This window comes from Pseudophryne corroboree, chromosome 1 (assembly GCF_028390025.1).
Source record: "Pseudophryne corroboree isolate aPseCor3 chromosome 1, aPseCor3.hap2, whole genome shotgun sequence".
Classification (NCBI taxonomy): Eukaryota; Metazoa; Chordata; class Amphibia; order Anura; family Myobatrachidae; genus Pseudophryne; species Pseudophryne corroboree.
The window spans coordinates 407166444-407194138 of record NC_086444.1 but is presented as its reverse complement, the minus strand read 5'-3'; the positions used below and the strand labels follow the sequence as shown (position 1 = coordinate 407194138).

Here is a 27695-nt window from a genome sequence, read left to right as displayed (position 1 = left end):
CCAGTGTGCTGCAGGAGATAGCTCCGCCCCTTTTCCGCGGACTATTCTCCCGCTTTTTCCTATATTCTGGCAGGGGTATTTTCCACATATATAGCCTCTGGGGCTATATATTGTGGTATTTTTGCCAGCCAAGGTGTTATTATTGCTTCTCAGGGCGCCCCCCCCCCCCCCAGCGCCCTGCACCCTCAGTGACCGGAGTGTGAAGTGTGTGTGAGGAGCAATGGCGCACAGCTGCAGTGCTGTGCGCTACCTTGGTGAAGACTGATGTCTTCTGCCGCCGATTTTCCGGACCTCTTCTTGCTTCTGGCTCTCTAAGGGGGACGGCGGCGCGGCTCCGGGACCGAACACCAAGGCTGGGCCTGCGGTCGATCCCTCTGGAGCTAATGGTGTCCAGTAGCCTAAGAAGCCCAAGCTGGCTGCAAGCAGGCAGGTTCGCTTCTTCTCCCCTTAGTCCCTCGCTGCAGTGAGCCTGTTGCCAGCAGGTCTCACTGAAAATAAAAAACCTAATTTCTATACTTTCTTTCTAAAGGCTCAGGAGAGCCCCTAGTGTGCATCCAACCTCGGCCGGGCACAAAATCTAACTGAGGCTTGGAGGAGGGTCATAGTGGGAGGAGCCAGTGCACACCAGGTAGTCATAAATCTTTCTAGAGTGCCCAGCCTCCTTCGGAGCCCGCTATTCCCCATGGTCCTTACGGAGTTCCCAGCATCCACTAGGACGTCAGAGAAATAAGAATTTACTCACCGGTAATTCTATTTCTCGAAGTCCGTAGTGGATGCTGGGACTCCGTAAGGACCATGGGGAATAGCGGCTTCCAAAGGAGACTGGGCACAACTAAAAGAAAGCTTTTGGTCTAACTGGTGTGCACTGGCTCCTCCCTCTATGACCCTCCTCCAGACTTCAGTTAGGATACTGTGCCCGGAAGAGCTGACACAATAAGGAAGGATTTTGAATCCCGGGTAAACTCATACCAGCCACACCAATCACACCGTATAACTCGTGATACAATACCCAGTTAACAGTATGACAACAACTGAGCCTCTGAACAGATGGCTCAACAATAACCCTTTAGTTAAACAATAACTATATACAAGTATTGCAGACAATCCGCACTTGGGATGGGCGCCCAGCATCCACTACGGACTACGAGAAATAGAATTACCGGTGAGTAAATTCTTATTTTCTCTGACGTCCTAAGTGGATGCTGGGACTCCGTAAGGACCATGGGGATTATACCAAAGCTCCCAAACGGGCGGGAGAGTGCGGATGACTCTGCAGCAGCGAATAGGCAAACTCTAGGTCCTCCTCAGCCAGGGTGTCAAACTTGTAAAATTTAGCAAACGTGTTTGACCCCGACCAAGTAGCTGCTCGGCAAAGTTGAAGAGCCGAGACCCCTCGGGCAGCCGCCCAAGAAGAGCCCACCTTCCTCGTGGAATGGGCTTTTACCGATTTAGGATGCGGCAGTCCAGCCGCAGAATGTGCAAGCTGAATCGTACTACAGATCCAGCGAGCAATAGTCTGCTTTGAAGCAGGTGCACCCAACTTGTGGGGTGCATACAGGATAAATAGCGAGTCAGTCTTTCTGACTCCAGCTGTCCTGGAAACATAAATTTTCAGGGCCCTGACTACGTCCAACAACTTGGAAGCCTCCAAGTCTTTAGTAGCCGCAGGCACCACGATAGGTTGGTTCAGATGAAAGGCTGATACCACCTTAGGGAGAAATTGGGGACGAGTCCTCAATTCTGCCCTATCCATATGGAAAATCAGATAAGGGCTTTTACATGACAAAGCCGCCAATTCTGATACACGCCTGGCCGAAGCCAAGGCCAACAACATGACCACTTTCCACGTGAGATACTTCAATTCCATGGTTTTAAGTGGCTCAAACCAATGTGACTTTAGGAAATCCAACACCACGTTGAGATCCCAAGGTGCCACTGGAGGCACAAAAGGGGGCTGAATATGCAGCACTCCCTTAACAAAAGTCTGAACTTCAGGTAGTGAAGCCAGTTCTCTCTGGAAGAAAATCGACAGAGCCGAAATCTGGACCTTAATGGAACCCAATTTTAGGCCCATAGTCACTCCTGACTGTAGGAAGTGCAGAAAACGGCCCAGCTGAAATTCCTCCGTTGGGGCCTTCCTGGCCTCACACCACGCAACATATTTTCGCCATATGCGGTGATAATGGTTTGCGGTTACTTCTTTCCTAGCTTTAATCAGCGTAGGAATGACTTCCTCCGGAATGCCCTTTTCCTTCAGGATCCGGTGTTCAACCGCCATGCCGTCAAACGCAGCCGCGGTAAGTCTTGGAACAGACAGGGCCCCTGCTGCAGCAGGTCCTGTCTGAGCGGCAGAGGCCATGGGTCCTCTGAGATCATTTCTTGAAGTTCCGGGTACCAAGCTCTTCTTGGCCAATCCGGAACAATGAGTATAGTTCTTACTCCTCTTCTCCTTATTATCCTCAGTACCTTTGGTATGAGAGGAAGAGGAGGGAACACATAAACCGACCGGTACACCCACGGTGTCACTAGAGCGTCCACAGCTATCGCCTGCGGGTCTCTTGACCTGGCGCAATATCTTTCTAGCTTTTTGTTTAGGCGGGACGCCATCATGTCCACCTGTGGCCTTTCCCAACGGTTTACAATCAGTTGGAAGACTTCTGGAAGAAGTCCCCACTCTTCCGGGTGGAGGTCGTGCCTGCTGAGGAAGTCTGCTTCCCAGTTGTCCACTCCCGGAATGAACACTGCTGACAGTGCTAACACGTGATTTTCCGCCCATCGGAGAATCCTTGTGGCTTCTGCCATCGCCGTCCTGCTTCTCGTGCCGCCACGTCGGTTTACATGGGCGACTGCCGTGATGTTGTCTGACTGGATCAGTACCGGCTGGTTTTGAAGCAGGGGTTTTGCCTGACTTAGGGCATTGAAAATGGCCCTCAGTTCCAGAATATTTATGTGTAGGGAAGTCTCCTGACTTGACCATAGTCTTTGGAAGTTTCTTCCCTGTGTGACTACCCCCCAGCCTCGAAGGCTGGCATCCGTGGTCACCAGGACCCAGTCCTGTATGCCGAATCTGCGGCCCTCTTGAAGATGAGCACTTTGCAGCCACCACAGCAGAGACACCCTGGTCCTTGGAGACAGGGTTATCAGCCGATGCATCTGAAGATGCGATCTGGACCACTTGTCCAACAGGTCCCACTGAAAGGTTCTTGCATGGAACCTGCCGAATGGAATTGCTTCGTAGGAAGCTACCATCTTTCCCAGGATCCGCGTGCAGTGATGCACGGACACCTGTTTTGGTTTTAGGAGGCCTCTGACTAGAGATGACAGCTCCTTGGCCTTCTCCTCCGGGAGAAACACTTTTTTCTGTTCTGTGTCCAGAACCATCCCCAGGAACAGTAGACGTGTCGTAGGGACCAGCTGTGACTTTGGAATATTTAGAATCCAGCCGTGCTGTTGTAGCACCTCCCGAGATAGTGCTACCCCGACTAACAACTGCTCCCTGGACCTCGCCTTTATCAGGAGATCGTCCAAGTACGGGATAATTAAAACTCCCTTCTTTCGAAGGAGTATCATCATTTCGGCCATTACCTTGGTAAAGACCCTCGGAGCCGTGGATAGACCAAACGGCAACGTCTGGAATTGGTAATGACAATCCTGTACCACAAATCTGAGGTACTCCTGGTGAGGATGGTAAATGGGGACATGCAGGTAAGCATCCTTGATGTCCAGTGATACCATGTAATCCCCCTCGTCCAGGCTTGCAATAACCGCCCTGAGCGATTCCATCTTGAACTTGAATTTTTTTATATATGTGTTCAAGGATTTCAAATTTAAAATGGGTCTCACCGAACCGTCCGGTTTCGGTACCACAAACATTGTGGAATAGTAACTCCGTCCTTGTTGAAGTAGGGGCACCTTGACTATCACCTGCTGGGAATACAGCTTGTGAATTGCCTCTAGCACTGCCTCCCTGCCTGAGGGAGTTGTTGGCAAGGCAGATTTGAGGAAACGGCGGGGGGGAGACGTCTCGAATTCCAGCTTGTACCCCTGAGATACTACTTGAAAGATCCAGGGATCCACCCGTGAGCGAGCCCACTGATTGCTGACATTTTTTAGACGGGCCCCCACCGTACCTGGCTCCGCCTGTGGAGCCCCAGCGTCATGCGGTGGACTTAGCGGAAGCGGGGGAGGACTTTTGCTCCTGGGAACTGGCTGTATGCTGCAGCTTTTTCCCTCTACCTCTGCCTCTGGGCAGAAAGGACGCGCCTTTAACCCGCTTGCCCTTATGGGGCCGAAAGGACTGTACCTGATAATACGGTGCTTTCTTTGGCTGTGAGGGAACATGGGGTAAAAATGCAGACTTCCCAGCTGTTGCTGTGGAAACTAGGTCCGAGAGACCATCCCCGAACAACTCCTCACCTTTATAAGGCAAAACTTCCATGTGCCTTTTAGAGTCTGCATCACCTGTCCACTGCCGAGTCCATAACCCTCTCCTGGCAGAAATGGACATTGCACTTATTTTAGATGCCAGCCGGCAAATATCCCTCTGTGCATCTCTCATGTATAAGACTACGTCTTTAATATGCTCTACGGTTAGCAATATAGTGTCCCTGTCTAGGGTATCAATATTTTCCGACAGGGAATCTGACCACGCAGCTGCAGCACTGCACATCCATGTTGAAGCAATAGCTGGTCTCAGTATAATACCTGAGTGTGTATATACAGACTTCAGGATAGCCTCCTGCTTTCTATCAGCAGGTTCCTTTAGGGCGGCCATATCCGGAGACGGTAGTGCCACCTTCTTTGACAAGCGTGTGAGCGCTTTATCCACCCTAGGGGATGTTTCCCAACGTGACTTATCCTCTGGCGGGAAAGGGTACGTCATTAGTAACCTTTTAGAAATTACTAGTTTCTTATCGGGGGAAGCCCACGCTTCTTCACACACTTCATTTAACTCCTCAGATGGAGGAAAAACTACTGGTAGTTTTTTCTCTCCAAACATAATACCCTTTTTTGTGGTACCTGGGGTAACATCAGAAATGTGCAACACATTTTTCATAGCCTCAATCATGTAACGTGTGGCCCTATTGGAAGTTACATTAGTCTCATCGTCGTCGACACTGGAGTCAGTATCCGTGTCGACATCTGTGTCTGCCATCTGAGGTAGCGGGCGTTTTAGAGCCCCTGATGGCTTTTGAGACGCCTGGGCAGGCACAGGCTGAGAAGCCGGCTGTCCCATATTTGGTATGTCGTCAAACCTTTTATGTAAGGAGTCGACACTGTCACGTAATTCCTTCCACATAACCATCCACTCAGGTGTCGGCCCCGCAGGGAGTGACATCACATTTATAGGCATCTGCTCCGCCTCCACATAAGCCTCCTCATCAAACATGTCGACACAGCCGTACCGACACACCGCACACACACAGGGAATGCTCTGACAGAGGACAGGACCCCACAAAGCCCTTTGGGGAGACAGAGAGAGAGTATGCCAGCACACACCAGAGCGCTATAATAATACAGGGATTAACTGAATTATTTCCCCTTATAGCTGCTATATAAGTTATACTGCGCCTAAATTTAGTGCCCCCCCTCTCTTTTTTACCCTTTGTAGCTTGATACTGCAGGGGAGAGCCTGGGAGCGATCCTTCCAGCGGAGCTGTGAGGGAGAAATGGCGCCAGTGTGCTGAGGGAGTTAGCCCCGCCCCTTTTCCGGCGGACTTCTCCCGCTTTTTTCAGGAATCCTGGCAGGGGTAATTTATCACATATATAGCCTCTGGGACTATATATTGTGATGATTTGCCAGCCAAGGTGTTTATATTGCTGCTCAGGGCGCCCCCCCCCAGCGCCCTGCACCCATCAGTGACCGGAGTGTGAGGTGTGCATGAGGAGCAATGGTGCACAGCTGCAGTGCTGTGCGCTACCTTGTTGAAGACCGAGGTCTTCTGCCGCCGATTTTCCGGACCACTTCTTGCTTCTGGCTCTGTAAGGGGGGCGGCGGCGCGGCTCCGGGACCGAACGATCGAGGTCGGGTCCTGTGTTCGATCCCTCTGGAGCTAATGGTGTCCAGTAGCCTAAGAAGCCCAAACTATCTCCAGTCAGGTAGGTTCGCTTCTTCTCCCCTTAGTCCCTCGTAGCAGTGAGTCTGTTGCCAGCAGATCTCACTGAAAATAAATAACCTAAAATATACTTTCTCTTCTAGGAGCTCAGGAGAGCCCCTAGTGTGCATCCAGCTCAGCCGGGCACAAGATTCTAACTGAAGTCTGGAGGAGGGTCATAGAGGGAGGAGCCAGTGCACACCAGTTAGACCAAAAGCTTTCTTTTAGTTGTGCCCAGTCTCCTGCGGAGCCGCTATTCCCCATGGTCCTTACGGAGTCCCAGCATCCACTTAGGACGTCAGAGAAATGTACTGTATGACCTCTGTGGGGAGATGTACTGTATCACCTCTGTGGGGGAGATGTACTGTATCGCCTCTGTGGGGGAGATGTACCGTATCGCCTCTGTGGGGGAGATGTACCGTATCACCTCTGTGGGGGAGATGTACCGTATCACCTCTGTGGGGGAGATGTACTGCATCACCTCTACGGGGGAGATGTACTATATCACCTCTGTGGTGAAGATGTACTGGACTCTATGGAACTCACTTCCCCGCACAGTGCGAGAGGCCCCAACTTTAGAATCCTTCAAAAGTAGACTCAAGACTTTCCTGTTTACTCAAGCATTTCCATAGTGTCCCTTTTAGTATCTTCATGCTTCTATATTTTATGAAAATGTACTTCATTATTTTCTGTACTATATTATGCTATGTATCTGTTAAGCGCCTTGAGTCCTATTGGAGAAAGAGCGCTATATAAATAAAATTATTATTATTATTACTGTATCACCTCTGTGAGGGAGATGTACTGTATCACCTCTGTGGTGCAGAACTACTGTATCACCTCTGTGGTGAAGATGTACTGTATCACCTATGTGGGAGTGATGTACTGTATCAAATCAAGCAGTTTCTAAGACCGTGTTGATAAATGAGAATTAGAAGCTGCTTAGTTGCTAAGGAATACTTCTCCATTTTATCTCTCTCAAACGTTTGATACATTTCCCCCTAAATCTTTTCAGTCAAGGCCTTATTTCTGTAGTGTGTTGTATTGTCTGTTATTGATTTATTTTTGGATAGATACAGATTGAAAATTAAAACCAAAAATGACTTTCCACCCAGCACATGTGTGTAGATCACAATACTGTCTGTCCACTAATTACAGTAATTACAGTAGTGTATGGCTGGACAAGGAGAAACCAATTAGTGATATACAGTATCACATTTCACCAGCACTTTCCTGGCTGCTCTGTACATTACTATAAAGAAATAGTAGCAGTGTGAGCCAGGCAAGATGAGTTTGGAAAATACAGGTAGACAAAAGAGTGAGCTGCACTGCATAAGAAAGGGAGACAAGACAGTAATAGCTCTTAGAATAGGTCTTATCAAGTGTCACAAGGGAAGGAGTGATTCCTAGCAGACAATCAGCCAAGATACCACAGAACAAAGTGTATCCGATATATAGTGCTGTAGATTAGAGATGAGTGACACACTGTGATTGGTTAAAAAGAATTATAGAATGGACTGTATTTATATTGATTATGTAAATGATGACTAGACACAGTAACCATTATTTATTTTGCCTCATATTGTTTCCACATCATCAGTGTCTTCGGACTGCAGTCCCCTCTCAGTTGAGAGGTGCAGTCACTCTTTTGGGTAAACTATTAGTGTATATGTTTTCATCTTTTTTGTTTGTTATGGCAACCAACTTTGCCAACTGCCTCTCCACTTTCTTTCTCACTGTAATGGCCATTCCCTTGATTCTGTTTTTCCAATTTCCCCAATTTATAATTTCTGCTCTCTGACAAAAGCTTCACTCCTTCATCCACTCCCCGCATTCTGCATCACTCCCATTACCTAAATCCACCATCACCAACAATCCTACTAGTGTTAAGAACTATTAAGAAACCCAACCATAAGGAAGCAAGTCCCTACAAAACTCTTTTCTTTTAATACAAACTATTGGCGGCACGTAATAGAGGGGCCAGCCGATCTCAGATGTTTTCTTAAAGGGCAAACTCTTACCAGGCAAAAAATAAGAATTTACTTACCGATAATTCTATTTCTCGTAGTCCGTAGTGGATGCTGGGGACTCCGTAAGGACCATGGGGAATAGCGGCTCCGCAGGAGACTGGGCACATCTAAAGAAAGCTTTAGGACTATCTGGTGTGCACTGGCTCCTCCCCCTATGACCCTCCTCCAAGCATCAGTTAGGATACTGTGCCCGGACGAGCGTACACAATAAGGAAGGATTTTGAATCCCGGTTAAGACTCATACCAGCCACACCAATCACACCGTACAACTTGTGATCTGAACCCAGTTAACAGCATGATAACAGAGGAGCCTCTAGAAAAGATGGCTCACTACAGCAATAACCCTATTTTTTGGTAACAATAACTATGTACCAGTATTGCAGACAATCCGCACTTGGGATGGGCGCCCAGCATCCACTACGGACTACGAGAAATAGAATTATCGGTAAGTAAATTCTTATTTTCTCTAACGTCCTAAGTGGATGCTGGGGACTCCGTAAGGACCATGGGGATTATACCAAAGCTCCCAAACGGGCGGGAGAGTGCGGATGACTCTGCAGCACCAAATGAGAGAACTCCAGGTCCTCCTCAGCCAGGGTATCAATTTTGTAGAATTTTACAAACGTATTTGCTCCTGACCAAGTAGCTGCTCGGCAAAGTTGTAAAGCCGAGACCCCTCGGGCAGCCGTCCAAGATGAGCCCACCTTCCTTGTGGAGTGGGCATTTACAGATTTTTGGCTGTGGCAGGCCTGCCACAGAATGTGCAAGCTGAATTGTACTACAAATCCAACGAGCAATAGTCTGCTTAGAAGCAGGAGCACCCAGCTTGTTGGGTGCATACAGGATAAACAGCGAGTCAGATTTCCTGACTCCAGCCGTCCTGGAAACATATATTTTCAGGGCCCTGACAACGTCTAGCAACTTGGAGTCCTCCAAGTCCCTAGTAGCCGCAGGCACCACAATAGGTTGGTTCAGGTGAAACGCTGAAACCACCTTAGGGAGAAACTGAGGACGAGTCCTCAATTCCGCCCTGTCCGAATGGAAAATCAGATAAGGGCTTTTACAGGATAAAGCCGCCAATTCTGACACGCGCCTGGCCCAGGCCAGGGCCAACAGCATGACCACTTTCCATGTGAGATATTTTAACTCCACAGATTTAAGTGGTTCAAACCAATGTGACTTTTGGAACCCAAAAACTACATTGAGATCCCAAAGTGCCACTGGAGGCACAAAAGGAGGCTGTATATGCAGTACCCCTTTTACAAACGTCTGAACTTCAGGGACTGAAGCTAGTTCTTTTTGGAAGAAAATTGACAGGGCCGAATTTGAACCTTAATGGACCCCAATTTCAGGCCCATAGACACTCCTGTTTGCAGGAAATGTAGGAATCGACCCAGTTGAATTTCCTCCGTCGGGCCTTACTGGCCTCGCACCACGCAACATATTTTCGCCAAATGCGGTGATAATGTTTTGCGGTTACATCCTTCCTGGCTTTGATCAGGATAGGGATGACTTCATCCGGAATGCCTTTTTTCCTTCAGGATCCGGCGTTCAACCGCCATGCCGTCAAACGCAGCCGCGGTAAGTCTTGGAACAGACAGGGTCCTTGCTGGAGCAGGTCCCTTCTTAGAGGTAGAGGCCACGGATCCTCCGTGAGCATCTCTTGAAGTTCCGGTTACCAAGTCCTTCTTGGCCAATCAGGAGCCACGAATATAGTGCTTACTCCTCTCCATCTTATCAATCTCAGTACCTTGGGTATGAGAGGCAGAGGAGGGAACACATACACTGACTGGTACACCCACGGTGTTACCAGAGCGTCTACAGCTATTGCCTGAGGGTCCCTTGACCTGGCGCAATACCTGTCGAGTTTTTCCCAACGGTTTATAATCATGTGGAAGACTTCTGGGTGAAGTCCCCACTCTCCCGGGTGGAGGTCGTGCTGAGGAAGTCTGCTTCCCAGTTGTCCACTCCCGGAATGAATACTGCTGACAGTGCTATCACATGATTTTCCGCCCAGCGAAGAATCCTTGCAGCTTCTGCCATTGCCCTCCTGCTTCTTGTGCCACCCTGTCTGTTTACGTGGGTGACTGCCGTGATGTTGTCCGACTGGATCAACACCGGCTGACCTTGAAGCAGAGGTCTTGCTAAGCTTAGAGCATTGTAAATGGCCCTTAGCTTCAGGATATTTATGTGAAGTGATGTCTCCAGGCTTGACCATAAGCCCTGGATATTCTTTCCCTGTGTGACTGCTCCCCAGCCTCGCAGGCTGGCATTCGTGGTCACCAGGACCCAGTCCTGACTGCCGAATCTGCGGCCCTCTAGAAGATGAGCACTCTGCAACCACCACAGGAGGGACACCCTTGTCCTTGGTGACAGGGTTATCCGCTGATGCATCTGAAGATGCGACCCGGACCATTTGTCCAGCAGGTCCCACTGGAAAGTTCTTGCGTGGAATCTGCCGAATGGGATTGCTTCGTAGGAAGCCACCATTTTACCCAGAACCCTTGTGCATTGATGCACTGAGACTTGGCTCGGTTTTAGGAGGTTCCTGACTAGCTCGGATAACTCCCTGGCTTTCTCCTCCGGGAGAAACACCTTTTTCTGGACTGTGTCCAGGATCATCCCTAGGAACAGAAGACGAGTCGTCGGAACCAGCTGCGATTTTGGAATATTGAGAATCCAATCGTGCTGCCGCAACACTACCTGAGATAGTGCTACACCGACCTCCAACTGTTCCCTGGATCTTACCCTTATCAGGGAATCGTCCAAGTAAGGGATAACTAAAATTCCCTTCCTTCGAAGGAATATCATCATTTCGGCCATTACCTTGGTAAAGACCCGGGGTGCCGTGGACCATCCATACGGCAGCGTCTGAACTGATAGTGACAGTTCTGTACCATAAACCTGAGGTACTCTTGGTGAGAAGGGTAAATTTTGACTTGAAGGTAAGCATCCTTGATGTCCCGAGACATCATGTAGTCCCCTTCTTCCAGGTTCGCAATCACTGCTCTGAGTGACTCAATCTTGAATTTGAACCTCTGTATGTAAGTGTTCAAAGATTTTAGATTTAGAATCGGTCTCACCGAGCCGTCCGGCTTCGGTACCACAACAGTGTGGAATAATACCCCGTTCCCTGTTGCAGGAGGGGTACCTTGATTATCACCTGCTGGGAATACAGCTTGTGAATGGCTTCCAAAACTGTCTCCCTGTCAGAAGGAGACATCGGTAAAGCCGACTTTAGGAAACGGCGAGGGGGAGACGTCTCGAATTCTAATTTGTACCCCTGAGATATCACCTAAAGGATCCAGGGGTCTACTTGCGAGTGAGCCCACTGCGCGCTGAAATTCATTGAGACGGGCCCCCCACCGTGCCTGATTCTGCTTGTAAAGCCCCAGCGTCATAATGAGGGCTTGGCAGAGGCGGGAGAGGGTTTCTGTTCCTGGGAACTGGCTGATTTCTGCAGCCTTTTTCCTCTCCCTCTGTCACGGGGCAGAAATGAGGAACCTTTTGCCCGCTTGTCCACGAAAAGACTGCGCCTGATAATACGGCGTCTTCTCATGTTGAGAGGCGACCTGGGGTACAAACGTGGATTTCCCAGCTGTTGCCGTGGCCACCAGGTCTGAAAGACCGACCCCAAATAACTCCTCCCCTTAATAAGGCAATACTTCCAAATGCCGTTTGGAATACGCATCACCTGACCACTGACGTGTCCATAACCCTCTACTGGTAGAAATGGACAACGCACTTAGACTTGATGCCAGTCGGCAAATATTCCGCTGTGCATCACGCATATATAGAAATGCATCTTTTAAATGCTCTATAGGCAAAAATATACTGTCCCTATCTAGGGTATCAATATTTTCAGTCAGGGAATCCGACCACGCCAACCCAGCACTGCACATCCAGGCTGAGGCGATTGCTGGTCGCAGTATAACACCAGTATGTGTGTAAATACATTTTAGGATACCCTCCTGCTTTCTATCAGCAGGATCCTTAAGGGCGGCCATCTCAGGAGAGGGTAGAGCCCTTACAAGCGTGTGAGCGCTTTATCCACCCTAGGGGGTGTTTCCCAACGCACCCTAACCTCTGGCGGGAAAGGATATAATGCCAATAACATTTTAGAAATTATCAGTTGTTATCGGGGAAAAACCACGCATCATCACACACCTCATTTAATTTCTCAGATTCAGGAAAACTACAGGTAGTTTTTCCTCACCGAACATAATACCCCTTTTTGGTGGTACTTGTATTATCAGAAATGTGTAAAACATTTTTCATTGCCTCAATCATGTAACGTGTGGCCCTACTGGAAGTCACATTTGTCTCTTCACCGTCGACACTGGAGTCAGTATCCGTGTCGGCGTCTATATCTGCCATCTGAGGTAACGGGCGCTTTAGAGCCCCTGACGGCCTATGAGACGTCTGGACAGGCACAAGCTGAGTAGCCGGCTGTCTCATGTCAACCACTGTCTTTTATACAGAGCTGACACTGTCACGTAATTCCTTCCAACAGTTCATCCACTCAGGTGTCGACCCCCTAGGGGGTGACATCACTATTACAGGCAATCTGCTCCGTCTCCACATCATTTTTCTCCTCATACATGTCGACACAACGTACCGACATACAGCACACACACAGGGAATGCTCTGATAGAGGACAGGACCCCACTAGCCCTTTGGGGAGACAGAGGGAGAGTTTGCCAGCACACACCAGAGCGCTATATATATACAGGGATAACCTTATATAAGTGTTTTTCCCCTTATAGCTGCTGTATCTTTAATACTGCGCGTAATTAGTGCCCCCCCTCTCTTTTTTAACCCTTTCTGTAGTGTAGTGACTGCAGGGGAGAGCCAGGGAGCTTCCCTCCAACGGAGCTGTGAGGGAAAATGGCGCCAGTGTGCTAAGGAGATAGGCTCCGCCCCCTTATCGGCAGCCTTATCTCCCGTTTTTCTATGTATTCTGGCAGGGGTTAAATGCATCCATATAGCCCAGGAGCTATATGTGATGCATTTTTTTTGCCATCCAAGGTGTTTTTATTGCGTCTCAGGGCGCCCCCCCCAGCGCCCTGCACCCTCAGTGACCGGAGTGTGAAGTGTGCTGAGAGCAATGGCGCACAGCTGCAGTGCTGTGCGCTACCTTGTTGAAGACAGGACGTCTTCTGCCGCCGATTTTCCGGACCTCTTCTGCCTTCTGGCTCTGTAAGGGGGCCGGCGGCGCGGCTCTGGGACCCATCCATGGCTGGGCCTGTGATCGTCCCTCTGGAGCTAATGTCCAGTAGCCTAAGAAGCCCAATCCACTCTGCACGCAGGTGAGTTCGCTTCTTCTCCCCTTAGTCCCTCGATGCAGTGAGCCTGTTGCCAGCAGGTCTCACTGAAAATAAAAAACCTAAACTAAAACTTTCACTAAGAAGCTCAGGAGAGCCCCTAGTGTGCACCCTTCTCGTTCGGGCACAAAGATCTAACTGAGGCTTGGAGGAGGGTCATAGGGGGAGGAGCCAGTGCACACCAGATAGTCCTAAAGCTTTCTTTAGATGTGCCCAGTCTCCTGCGGAGCCGCTATTCCCCATGGTCCTTACGGAGTCCCCAGCATCCACTTAGGACGTTAGAGAAACATGCCTTGTAAGTGATTTCCCCTTTAAAAAAACGTGCAAGATTATCCGGCATCTCGCACCTTCGGCGATCCATTACATCCCGCCGCATGTCTATTAACATTTTATATTTTACAAATACATAGTCCTGGCCACCAAATAATGCATTGTGGCACAGCAACAGTTAAAGAGGAGGAACACTGTTGGAAAATACATGGCTGGTGGTGGAGCCTTAGATTAAAAAAAGAGGTTAAAGAGATGATAGTAACTTAAAGAAGGAAAAATAAGATAGAGAAGAGGGACTGCAGTGATAAGGTGACACATTCCAGATGTGCCATGGTTGAATACAGTATTTTGTAATCTGTATGATATTTCATTTGAATGTAAAAACACAGTGCCATTTATTGTAAATTAGTCATTTATAGCAAATAGATTATATACCATGTTGCTTATATTACAGTACACACTCCACTAATTCTATGCACTCACTTTTATCTTACCTTTCAGGTACTCTACTTAACGGATTGGAATGGACCTCTGCCAGGAAGAAGTTACCAAGAGAACTGAAGAAGAATTTAATCACTGTTCTACTTGTATGTTTCCATGCACAATCATAGCATCAATATGACACAATTACAACATATAGCTCTGTAGTACCTATCTGTGTTTATAACATAATTTTCCTCTATGACCGACTACAGTAAAACAGATCTACTGTGTGGTCTATGCATGGGGCTTTCACATTTCCTTTGATCTAGCCAAGGAGATATTCCTACCATCAGTAGGGTTTGCAAATTCCTTTGGCACTGTGGTTCCATCTTCCAGTTCCACTGCTTCCAAATCTGTGTGCACTGGTCCGATCTGAATCTCATGTTCCCCAGAGATGTTATCCTCTTCCGATCTGGAACTTTCCCCAGTTCGACGGAACTTGACAACACTGAGAAATGAGATATTTGCTTTAGTAATTGGATCTTGGATACTCTGCTAGAAACTTCTATTACAGTACATGCATATTTTATATATCTAATGTATAAGTAAGCTTAACCCCTTTATTAGGGGTAACCTATTCCTTTTGTTGCAAAAGTCCAATTACCCAGTAATGTTATAGACTCTTCAAGACTGAGATCTCAATTCATTATGTAAAACCATGTCATGGCTGTTATTGCCCACTAAGTAATCCAAGCCAACTGAGATGGTACAGAACTAGAACAATATCAGATGACACCAATAACATTATTACATACATTGTAATATCGGTTGTTGTGATTATTTACATAGAACTATCTTACGTGTGAGAATACAGCACTTGATTATTCTACAGTATATATCACTTAAGAGCAGAATGTAGTAAAAATATAGACAGTGAAAATCTAGACAATTAAAATTTCGACCGACATAATCAAAATGTAGACATGGATATATGGTCGACATAGTCAAAGGTCGACAGTTAAAATGTAGACACAGTATAAATGTCAACAATCTATATATAAAAGGCTAACGCTGCTCCTCACCTCTGTGTTGCAACCGGCAGTCACTGGAGGGCGCCCAACGGAGCTCCATTTGACACACACTCACCGCCCTATGTACACTGCATCACCCACCATATACTGCACCTACAGTGCCTTGCTAAAGTATTCACCCCCGTGGCTTTTTATCTATTTTGTTACATTACAACCTGTAATTTAATTTTTTGGTTTTATCTGAATTTTATGTGATGGATATGCACAAAATAGTCTAAGTTGGTGAGGTGAAATGAGAAAAATTTATATAAAAAATAATTTTTATAAATAAAAATCTGAAAATTGTCATGTGCATATGTATTCATCCCCTTTGCTATGAAGCCCATCAAAAGTTCTGGTGCAACCAATTTGCTATGAAGCCCATCAAAAGTTCTGGTGCAACCATTTACCTTCAGAAGTCACATAATTAGTGAAATGAAGTTCACCTGTGTGCAATCTAAGTGTCACATGATCTGTCAGTATAGACACACCTTTTCTGAAAGGCCCCAGAGGCTGCAACACCACTAAGCAAGAAGCATCACACCATAAAGACCAAGGAGCTCTCCAAACAAGTCAGGGACAAAGTTGTTGAGAAGTACAAGTCAGGGTTGAGTTATAACAAAATATCCAAATCTTTGATGATCCCCCGGAGCACTATCAAATCCATCATCTTCAAATGGAAAGAACATGGTACCACAATAAACCTGCCAAGAGAGGGCCGGCCACTAAAACTCACAGACCGGGCAAAGAGGGCATTAATTAGAGAGGCAGCACAGAGACCAAAGGTAACCCTGAGCGAACTGCAGACTTTCACAGCAGAGACTGGTGTATCTGAGCATGTGACCACAATAAGCCACACACTCCATTTTGCTGGGCTTTATGGAAGAGTGGCCAGAAAAAAAGTCATTACTTAGTGTTAAAAATAAGAAGGCATGTTTTGAATTTGCCAAAAGGCATGTGGACAATTCCATAAATGTATGGAGGAAGGTGCTCTGGTCAGATGCGACTAAAATTTAACTTTTCGGCCACCAAGGAAAACGCTATGTCTGGTGCAAACCCAGCACATCCAATCACCCCAAGAACACCATCCCCACAGTAAAACATGGTGGTGGCAGCATCATGCTGTGGGGATGTTTTTCAGCAGCAGGGACTCGGATACTGTTTCGAGTCGAGGGAAAGATGGATGGTGCTAAATACAGGGATATTCTTGAGCAAAACCTGTTTCAGTCTGCCTGTGTTTTGAGACTGGGATGGAAGTTCACCGTCCAGCAGGACAATGACCCGAAGCATACTGCTAAAGCAACACTCGAGTGGTTTAAGGGGAAACATTTAAATGTGTTGGAATGGCCTAGTCAAAGCCCAGATCTCAATCCAATTGAGAATCTGTGGTCAGACTTGCATGGCCTAGTCAAAGCCCAGATCTCAATCCAATTGAGAATCTGTGGTCAGACTTGAAGATTGCTGTTCACAAGCGGAAACCATCCAACATGAAGGAGCTGGAGCAGTTTTGCCTTGAGGAATGGGAAAAATCCCAGGGGCAAGATGTGGCAAGCTCATAGAGACTTATCCAAAGCGACTTGCAGCTGTAATTGCCGCAAAAGGTGGCTCTACAATGTACTGACTTTAGGGGGGTGAATATTTATGCACGCTGAAGTTTTCTGTTATTTTGTCCTATTTGTTGTTTGATTCACAATAAAAAAAAAACATCTTCAAAGTTGTAGGCATGTTCTGTGAATGAAATGATGCAAACCTTCAAACAATCCATTTTAATTACAGGTTGTGAGGCAACAAAACATGAAAAATGCAAAGAGGGTTGAATACTTTAGCAAGGCACTGTATATGCACTACACCCCCATCATCTTCCTTATTCTACACCCCCCCACCTACTGCCCCTATATACACACTGCACACCCATACTGCTCCATATAGTGCCCCCTATATACATGGGACCCCCCTCCTCCATTTACTGCTCTCGCCATATGCTGCATACTCTGCACCCCCTCCATATTCTATGCTGCATATACTATACCAGGTTCCTTGCGATCCTAGGACTTGGGAACAAGTAGCAGCAGTAACCAGGAAACGGATGCAGGAAACACCAAACTCTTCCTTTCATCCACCGCCTCCCTGTCTCCCACAATCTCTCCCTGTCACCCACTGCCTCACTCTCTGCCCATCCCCTGCATCACTATCTCCCCATCACCCTCTCTCTCCTGTTACCCTCTGCCTCTCCAAGGCATCATCCTCTCCCCGTCACACGGATACGGCATTCCCTTCGAGGCCACGCCCCTTGATGGGAGACCCATGACCTTGTTACGAGGCCAAGCCCACTTTTTCAGGGCCGCATGTGCACATAACACCCCATAAGGGGGGTAAGCAGAAATACTTGGGCGTCCACGGTATTTGTGCCCGAAAGAAGCAACAACTGAGTTGCTCCGTCGGGTGCAGGGCGTCCAAACACAACTGAATCCCCCCCCCCACCCATATTAAAGTAATATCAAGTTTGTATTGAAGTTAAAAGGTGCATATAAGAACCATGTCCACATATTGTACCTAGATGTCTGTATTTTACAAGTTGACATTTTGACCATGTCATGTTAAGTAAACCTCAAACAGATGAACTCATTAATATTAACTCACCCTCATAATAAACTTACTTATATACCCCCGCAGAGTCACAAAAAAAAAAAAAAAAAAGAATGGTGGCAGCCGGACTCCTTCAGGCTTCCCGGGCCCTAGGTGGCTGCCTTCACTGCCTTGTCTATGATTCGCCATGTGTCCATGTCAATATTGTAACTACTGTGTACATATTAATTGTCGACATATAGTCCATGTTGACATTTTGTACCTGTCAACATTTTATGGCGTCTATATTATGACTGTCTATATTTTGAATGTCTAAACAATATATTATACCACTTAAGAACACTAAAGTGTTTTATATTTAAGCAAAGGATTGTTGCTTTCAAAATGTAATAAATAATGGATCAATGTGAAAGCAATGATTGCATTTTATTAAATGCAGCAAGAAATATGGCATGCTTACCATTGATTACAAATTACTGTTTTGCTGGACCAAATGTACAAAAGCTTTATAATCAGGTAGCACCAGCAACAGAAACTCTATTGCAGACAGTAGAAGATGACACAGACCGACTCTGTGACATCCTATTTCACTGGGAACGCAACTTGATTTTGCTTCAAATTTTGGGCCTTACTCAACTTCAGTTGCAAAATCGCAAATCGTCGATTATCGGCAGACTGTGTATGTGCTGCAAACGCATTGCGTGTGCGCGAAAGCTAAATTGTGACTGAAATTTAGTGAAATACGATCGCAAATTGACTGACAGGAAGTGACCGTTCGTGGGTGTTAACATGGCGTTTGTGGGGAGTGGTTGGAAAAATGCAGGCGGATCATGGATGTTTTTGGGGCGTGTATCAGTAGCGTAACTACTGCCCCCGCAGCCCTCGCGGTGGCTTGGGGGCGAGGGGCTGCGGGGGCGCCACTGATTTACAGCAGACTGACATGCGGACGAGCGTCCGCATGTCAGTCTGCGGTCTCCTTCCCTCCGCCGCTTGTTGGAGGGACACGGAGGGCACAGCGCGCCTACCTGTGTCCCTCCTGCATCATCTCCGGCGGCCGCGGGTCTAATAGGGGGAAGTGCCGTCCGTGAGCTCTAATTGGCTTACGAACCGGCACTTCCCCCTATTAGACCCGCGGCCGCCGCAGATGATGCAGGAGGAGGGACACAGGGAGGCGAGCACAGCCCTAGCAACAAGGACTACCTCCTAGCAACGAGCATGATACCCAGTGCATGAAACACCTGGCAACGAGCATGACACCCAGTGCATGAAACACCTGGCAACGAGCATGACACCCAGTGCATGAAACCCCTGGCAACGAGCATGACACCCTGAGCATGAAAACCCCTGGCACCGTGCATGGAACCAAGAGCATGAAACCCCTGGCAACGAGCATGACACCCAGTGCATGAAACCCCTGACAACGAGCAGGTAATTGAAAAGTAATTAGAAGCCTTACTGTGGGACTTAATGTGTAATGGGCATTACGGTGTGTGGCATAATGTATCACGGACATTGCGGTGTGTGTCATAATGTGTCACAGGCATTACGGTGTATGGTATACTATATCGCGGGCATTGTGATATGTGGTATAATGTCTCAGGGTCATTGCAGTGTGTGGCATAATGTATCACGGACATTGCGGTGTGTGTCATAATGTGTCAGGCATTACAGTGTGTGGTATACTATATCACGGGCATTGTGGTATTGTCACGATCCGGGTATCTGGACGCCATTACTTACCCTTCAGATGCCTCCTAAGGCTGGCTCAGCATTCCAGGACCGGATCCCGCTGTTCCTGAGTTTCCACATGCAGAATGTCAGAGTGGTGATTTCATCAGCCGCGGCCTCCGCTGTGCCCGCGTGGTTAAATGTGCGCTTGTCAGTCTGGCGTCTCCTGTGGCCGGCGTCGCCATTACTGTTTCAATTCTCACGTGGATTACAAACCAAACTTCCCTCCAAGTGTCTGCATGGGCGCAGCCATCTTGGATTTTGTCATCTGAGCATTTCCACCAATCTGCTGTCTGTATTGTTGATTTGCATAATTGCCTAGCCAACCCCTTCCTTGCTGCAGGTATAAGTAAGCTGTGCCTGAGCAAGGAAGGCGTCAGTGCTTTGGTTGTCTAACCTAGTTCCAGTTTGTCTCTCTCCTGTGGTTGTCTTCCAGGTTCCAGCTCCTGTCTCCAGACTTCTGCTATAGAGACCCGCACCAGCATTCCATCTGCGGTGTAGCCTGACTCTCCGATCCATTCTGGACTCACCTGTTTCCAGCTACAACAATCACCTGCTTCCAGCCCAGCTTCCAGCAGTGTACAGCTTCTCTTAAAGGGCCGGTGTCCTTTCTGCAGTTTACCACTCTCCACCGGAATTATTATTTCATCGCTCTCAAACAATCACCTGCTTCCAGCCCAGCTTCCAGCAGTGTATAGCTTCTCTTAAAGGGCCGGTGTCCTTTTCTGCAGTTTACCACTCTCCACCGGAATTATTATTTCACCGCTCTCAAACTCCAAACTTCATTATTATTTCATCGCTCTCAAGTTCGTTTATTATTTAACTGGTTCCAGCCAGTATCCACTCCGTACCAACAACAGTCTGGTTCCAGCCAGTATCCACAGCAGCCGTTTTACCTTCAGCAGCCCAGCCTTTCCTGGAACATCAGCTGGTACGATCCTGGGTTCTCTCCATTGCTACAGTCAGGCCTGGTAAGGACTTTCCAACTAGAAGATTATAAGAACTGTCTCACTCTACCAGTGCCTGTGGTCCTTGCCACCCTGTAGTACCCAGGAATTGTATTTATCCTCTGTTGACTTTTATGTTTCCTTTACTGCTGCTGTGTTACGGAGTTTGTCATAATAAACATCATTGACTTTTATCCTGGTTGTCGTGGTCACGCCTTCGGGCAGTTATTCTACATGTTACTTACATGTCTAGGGGTCTGATACAACCTCCCAGGTTCCGTTACATCTCAGCCCCTACAACTGAGGCTGCCTCCCGTCAGCTCAGGACCTCAGTTGTGACAGTAAGCACTGACCTAATGAATCCAGCCGGAGACCAGGATCAAGCGGCCAGGCCAATGCAAGAACTGGCAGCCCGACTTGAACATCAGGAGGCTGCACAGGGCCACATCATCCGCTGTCTCCAGGATCTCTCTACACGGCTGGATGGGATTCAAACGACCCTCCGTGGACCTGGCACGTCCGGTGCGTCCACTACAGTGACACCAGCTGTAACCCCACCCACCTTACCCATTTCCAGTCCACATCTTCATCTTCCAACGCCAGCAAAATTTGATGGATCTCCAAGGTTCTGCAGGGGATTTCTCAATCAATGTGAAATCCACTTTGAGCTTCTACCTGGCAATTTCTTCAGTGACCGTACCAAAATTGCCTATATCATCTCCCTTCTCAGTGGCTCAGCCCTTGACTGGGCATCACCTTTATGGGAGAAGTCTGATCCCCTGCTATCCTCCTATACTGACTTTGTAGCTACATTCAGGCGCATCTTCGACGAGCCAGGCCGGATAACATCTGCTTCATCTGAGATTCTCCGTTTACGCCAGGGAACACGTACTGTGGGACAGTATCTTATACAGTTTAAAATCCTGGCATCCGAACTGGCATGGAACGACGAGGCCCTGTATGCTGCATTCTGGCATGGCTTATCAGAACGCATCAAGGATGAGTTAGCTACCAGAGACTTGCCCTCTAAGTTGGATGAGCTAATTTCTCTTTGCACGAAGGTTGATCTACGTTTCAGAGAGAGAGCAACTGAGCGAGGAAGATCATCTACTCCTAAATCTTCTGCTCCTCCTCCTCGTCAACCATCTCCATCCAAGGATGAGCCTATGCAAATTAGTCGTTCTCATCTATCTCCCGCTGAGCGCCGAAGACGTCTCTCTGAGTCTCTGTCTCTACTGTGCAGCTCCGTCGCACACTATCAATGCCTGTCCCAAACGTCCGGGAAACTCCAGATCCTAGCTCGCCAAGGAGAGGGCCGGCTAGGAGTAATGATCTCCTCTCCATCTCCTCATGACTGTAACCTCCCAGTGTCGCTCCAAATTGCTCAACGTTACAGGAACGTCATTGCCCTCCTTGATTCCGGAGCAGCTGGGAATTTCATAACCGAAGCTTATGTTAAACGGTGGTCCCTACCCACCGAGAGACTGTCCTCGTCCATCTCTTTGACTGCCGTGGATGGCAGCAAGATTTTTGACGCAGTCATTTCCTTAAGGACTCTTCCAGTTCGTCTGAGAGTGGGAGTTCTTCATTCTGAGTATATTTCTTTTTTAGTGATTCCAAGAGCCACACATCCAGTGGTTTTAGGCCTTCCATGGCTCCGTCTCCACAACCCATCAATTGACTGGACGACTACGCAAATACTGGCATGGGGTCCCTCCTGTGCTGAGACTTGTTTAGCCAAAGTTCTTCCTGTTTGTTCTTCCTTCCCCAGGTCATCTGATGTTCCGCCTCCTCCATATCAAGACTTCACGGACGTGTTCAGTAAAGCCTCTGCTGATATCCTTCCTCCTCATAGAGAATGGGACTGCCCAATCGACCTCATTCCAGGGAAGGTTCCACCGCGAGGCCGAACTTATCCGTTGTCTCTGCCTGAGACACACTCCATGGAAGAGTACATCAAAGAGAACCTGGCGAAGGGTTTCATCCGACCATCTTCTTCTCCAGCCGGCGCAGGCTTCTTCTTCGCTAAGAAGAAAGACGGTGGTCTGCGTCCGTGCATCGACTACAGAGGTCTGAACGACATTACCGTCAAGAACCGATACCCTTTACCCCTGATTACCGAGCTCTTTGATAGAGTTAGTGGTGCAACTATTTTCACAAAGCTGGACTTGAGGGGTGCCTACAATCTCATCCGAATCCGTGAGGGTGACGAGTGGAAGACCGCCTTTAACACCCGTGACGGACATTATGAGTACCTCGTCATGCCCTTCGGATTGAGCAATGCTCCAGCAGTCTTCCAGCACTTCGTGAATGAGATTTTCAGGGACATCTTGTACCGCCATGTCGTGGTTTATCTAGACGACATCCTCATCTTTGCTAATAATCTCGAAGATCATCGTTTCTGGGTAAAAGAGGTTCTTTCCCGTCTCCGTGTCAATCACCTCTATTGTAAATTGGAGAAGTGTGTGTTTGAAGTTAAAACCATTCCGTTTCTAGGTTACATTGTGTCCGGTTCCGGACTAGAGATGGATCCTGAGAAACTCCAAGCAATCCAGAATTGGCCTATACCCTTAAGCCTCAAAGGGGTCCAGAGGTTCTTAGGGTTCGCCAATTATTATAGAAAATTTATACAAGACTTTTCCACCATTGTGGCGCCTATCACTGCATTAACCAAGAAAGGTGCTAATCCGTCCAAGTGGTCCGAGGAAGCTACACAGGCCTTTCACCTTCTGAAGCAACGGTTCATCTCTGCACCAGTTCTGAAACAGCCCGACACCGACTCTCCTTTTATCTTAGAGGTAGATGCCTCCTCCGTTGGAGTAGGAGCAGTGTTATCCCAGAGGGCCAAAGATGGACATCTACATCCTTGCAGTTTCTTCTCCCGGAAGTTCTCCCCAGCTGAGCGCAACTATGCCATTGGCGATCAGGAGTTGCTAGCCATCAAGCTCGCTCTGGAGGAGTGGAGATACCTGTTGGAGGGAGCTTCCCACTCAATCACCATTCTTACCGACCACAAAAATCTTTTATATCTCAAAGGCGCACAATGTCTGAATCCTCGTCAGGCCAGATGGGCACTTTTCTTCTCTAGATTTGACTTTAAACTCCAGTTCTGTCCGGGTTCTCAGAATCGTAAGGCCGATGCCCTTTCCCGCTCATGGGAGCAAGAAAATGAGTCCGAGTCTGCAGACAAGCATCCTATTATTAATCCGTTGGCATTCTCCACGGTAGGGATGGACTCTACGCCTCCACCAGGGAAAAGTTTTGTTAAGCCAGTTCTAAGGAAGAAGCTCATGCATTGGGCCCATGCTTCCCGTTTTGCTGGACATACAGGCATTCAGAAAACCCTTGAATTTATTTCTAGGTCCTACTGGTGGCCAACTCTGAAGAAGGACGTTATGGAATTTATTGCCTCCTGCCCAAAGTGTGCCCAACACAAAGTCTCCCGCCAGTCGCCTGCGGGGCAACTGGTTCCATTATCTGTTCCCCGTCGACCTTGGACCCATTTGTCAATGGACTTTGTTTCCGATCTACCGATCTGCAACAAGTTTAATACCATCTGGGTGGTAGTTGACCGGTTCACCAAGATGGCACATTTCATTAGAGATGAGCGGGTTCGGTTTTACTCGGTTTTACTCGGTTCTCAAAACGGCATCTAATTGGCTCACGGATGTCACGTGTTTTGGATAGCCAATAAGATTCGGTTTTGAGAACCGAGTAAAACCGAGTAAAACCGAATCCGCTCATCTCTACATTTCATCCCTCTCACCGGTCTTCCGTCAGCTTCCAAGTTGGCTCAAGTGTTTATACAAGAGATCTTCCGACTTCACGGTCTTCCTGAAGAGATCATCTCGGATCGTGGAGTACAATTTGTAGCCAAATTTTGGCGAAGTTTGTGTCAAGCCCTCCAAGTCAAGTTAAAGTTTTCCACGGCTTACCATCCTCAGACCAATGGTCAAACCGAGAGGGTGAATCAGGACTTGGAGGCCTTCCTCCGTATATATGTGTCTTCCTCTCAAGATGACTGGGTTCAACTCCTTCCTTGGGCCGAGTTCAGCCACAACAATCAATACCATTCCTCATCTTCTTCTACACCATTCTTCATTAATTATGGATTCCACCCTAAAGTCCCAGAATTCCAACCGCTTCCCGCAACTTCTGTTCCAGCAGTGGATGTCACCTTGCGTCAGTTTTCAAATAACTGGAGGAACGTCCGCGCAGCCCTGCTTAAAGCCTCATTCAGGTATAAGAAGTTTGCCGATAGAAAGCGTAGAGCGGTTCCTGCTCTCAAGGTGGGTGATCGTGTGTGGCTGTCCACGAAGAATTTGAGGTTGAGAGTTCCCAGCATGAAATTTGCACCTCGCTACATCGGACCCTTCAAGATTGAACAAGTCATCAATCCTGTTGCCTACAGGTTACAGTTACCATCCTTCTTGAAAATACCCAGGACATTTCATGTTTCTTTGTTGAAACCGCTGATCCTGAATCGGTTTCATTCCGCACTTCCTCCAGCTCCCAAAGTTCAGACTCAACGGGGAGTCGAGTACGAGGTGGCCAAGATTTTGGACTCACGTTTCCGTTACGGTCAGTTACAATACCTCATTGACTGGAAGGGCTATGGTCCTGAAGAACGCTCTTGGACCAATGCCTCAGACGTCCATGCTCCTGCCTTGGTCCGAAATTTCCACGCAAAGTTTCCTTTAAAGCCTAAGAAGTGTCCTGGGGCCACTCCTAAAGGGGGGGGTGCTGTCACGATCCGGGTATCTGGACGCCATTACTTACCCTTCAGATGCCTCCTAAGGCTGGCTCAGCGTTCCAGGACCGGATCCCGCTGTTCCTGAGTTTCCACATGCAGAATGTCAGAGTGGTGATTTCATCAGCCGCGGCCTCCGCTGTGCCCGCGTGGTTAAATGTGCGCTTGTCAGTCTGGCGTCTCCTGTCTCCTGTGGCCGGCGTCGCCATTACTGTTTCAATTCTCACGTGGATTACAAACCAAACTTCCCTCCAAGTGTCTGCATGGGCGCAGCCATCTTGGATTTTGTCATCTGAGCATTTCCACCAATCTGCTGTCTGTATTGTTGATTTGCATAATTGCCTAGCCAACCCCTTCCTTGCTGCAGGTATAAGTAAGCTGTGCCTGAGCAAGGAAGGCGTCAGTGCTTTGGTTGTCTAACCTAGTTCCAGTTTGTCTCTCTCCTGTGGTTGTCTTCCAGGTTCCAGCTCCTGTCTCCAGACTTCTGCTATAGAGACCCGCACCAGCATTCCATCTGCGGTGTAGCCTGACTCTCCGATCCATTCTGGACTCACCTGTTTCCAGCTACAACAATCACCTGCTTCCAGCCCAGCTTCCAGCAGTGTACAGCTTCTCTTAAAGGGCCGGTGTCCTTTCTGCAGTTTACCACTCTCCACCGGAATTATTATTTCATCGCTCTCAAACAATCACCTGCTTCCAGCCCAGCTTCCAGCAGTGTATAGCTTCTCTTAAAGGGCTGGTGTCCTTTTCTGCAGTTTACCACTCTCCACCGGAATTATTATTTCACCGCTCTCAAACTCCAAACTTCATTATTATTTCATCGCTCTCAAGTTCGTTTATTATTTAACTGGTTCCAGCCAGTATCCACTCCGTACCAACAACAGTCTGGTTCCAGCCAGTATCCACAGCAGCCGTTTTACCTTCAGCAGCCCAGCCTTTCCTGGAACATCAGCTGGTACGATCCTGGGTTCTCTCCATTGCTACAGTCAGGCCTGGTAAGGACTTTCCAACTAGAAGATTATAAGAACTGTCTCACTCTACCAGTGCCTGTGGTCCTTGCCACCCTGTAGTACCCAGGAATTGTATTTATCCTCTGTTGACTTTTATGTTTCCTTTACTGCTGCTGTGTTACGGAGTTTGTCATAATAAACATCATTGACTTTTATCCTGGTTGTCGTGGTCACGCCTTCGGGCAGTTATTCTACATGTTACTTACATGTCTAGGGGTCTGATACAACCTCCCAGGTTCCGTTACATCTCAGCCCCTACAACTGAGGCTGCCTCCCGTCAGCTCAGGCCCTCAGTTGTGACAGGTATGTGGTATAATGTCTCAGGGTCATTGCAGTGTGGCATAATACATAACGGGCATTGCGGTGTGTGGCATAGGGTATAACGGGCAGGGCATTGCGGTATGTGTCACAGGCATTACGGTGTATGGTATACTATATCACGGGCATTGTGGTATAATGTCTCAAGGTCATTGCACTGTGTGGCATAATGTGTCACAGGCATTGTATGTGCTATAATGTATCGGGCATTGCAGTGTGTGGCATAATGTATCACGGACATTGTATGTGCTATAATGTATCAGGGGCATTGCAGTGTGTAGCATAATGTATAACGGGCATTGCGATTCCTGTCATAATGTGTCACAGGCATTACGGTGTGTGGCATAATGTGTCACAGGCATTACGGTGTGTGGCATAATGTGTCGGGGGCATTACAGTGTGTGCATATTGTGTCATGTGCATTATTGTGTGCGGCATAATGTCTAAGGGCCAATGCAGTATGTGGCATAATGTATACTGGGCATTACTATAAGGAGGAAAAATGACAAATAATGTAAGGGGCATGAATCAGGATTATTTTTCTTTCATGTGGTGGCCAACGTATGGGCGTGCAGGTTGCAAAACTGGGGTATAAGGTAGTCTTTTCCTGCAATGCCACGCCCCTTTATGTGAAACCACGCCCATTCCAACAAAACCACGCCCCCTTTTTTGCTGCACGCGCCTTCGGCGCGCGCATATTTATCCCTTTCTTGCTCCCAATTATGGAGCATGAAGGGGGGGGGGGGGGGGGAGAAAAATTTCTAGTTACGCCACTGGCGTGTATCTGACGTCAGTTGCAATGGATTACGGCTAAAAACATTGCACCGGTGCAACTACATTCTCATTATTTTGAGTAGAGATGTGCGAGTTCGTATTTACCCAGATTTACCCGGATCTCAAAACGGCGTCTTATTGGCTCTCGGATGTTACGTGTTTTGGTTAGCCAAAAGGAAAAATCCGGATAAATTCCGGCGTTAAGAACCGAGTAAATCCGAACCTGCACATCTCTAATTCTGAGTATCCTTGGGTCAACTGCAATGGTACTCGATTTCTGCGTATGCATCGCAATTCTGCTGTTGCATATGAAATTTTGCGATTGCATCGGCGGGCATCTTTTCCCTTTCTGGGCCGCTGTTCACATGCA

At 47.9% G+C, this 27695-nt stretch overlaps 1 protein-coding gene across 2 annotated transcripts in view; it reads right to left on the bottom strand.

Moving 5' to 3' along the window:
* Positions 1–27695, bottom strand: part of SVOP (SV2 related protein) — a 113166-nt gene that overhangs the window by 66845 nt on the left and 18626 nt on the right. For both annotated transcript variants that reach the window (XM_063913260.1, XM_063913261.1), the window contains exon 2: positions 14490–14650. In XM_063913260.1, coding sequence (XP_063769330.1) covers positions 14490–14650 — 161 coding nt within the window. The remainder of the gene's footprint in view (positions 1–14489; positions 14651–27695) is intronic.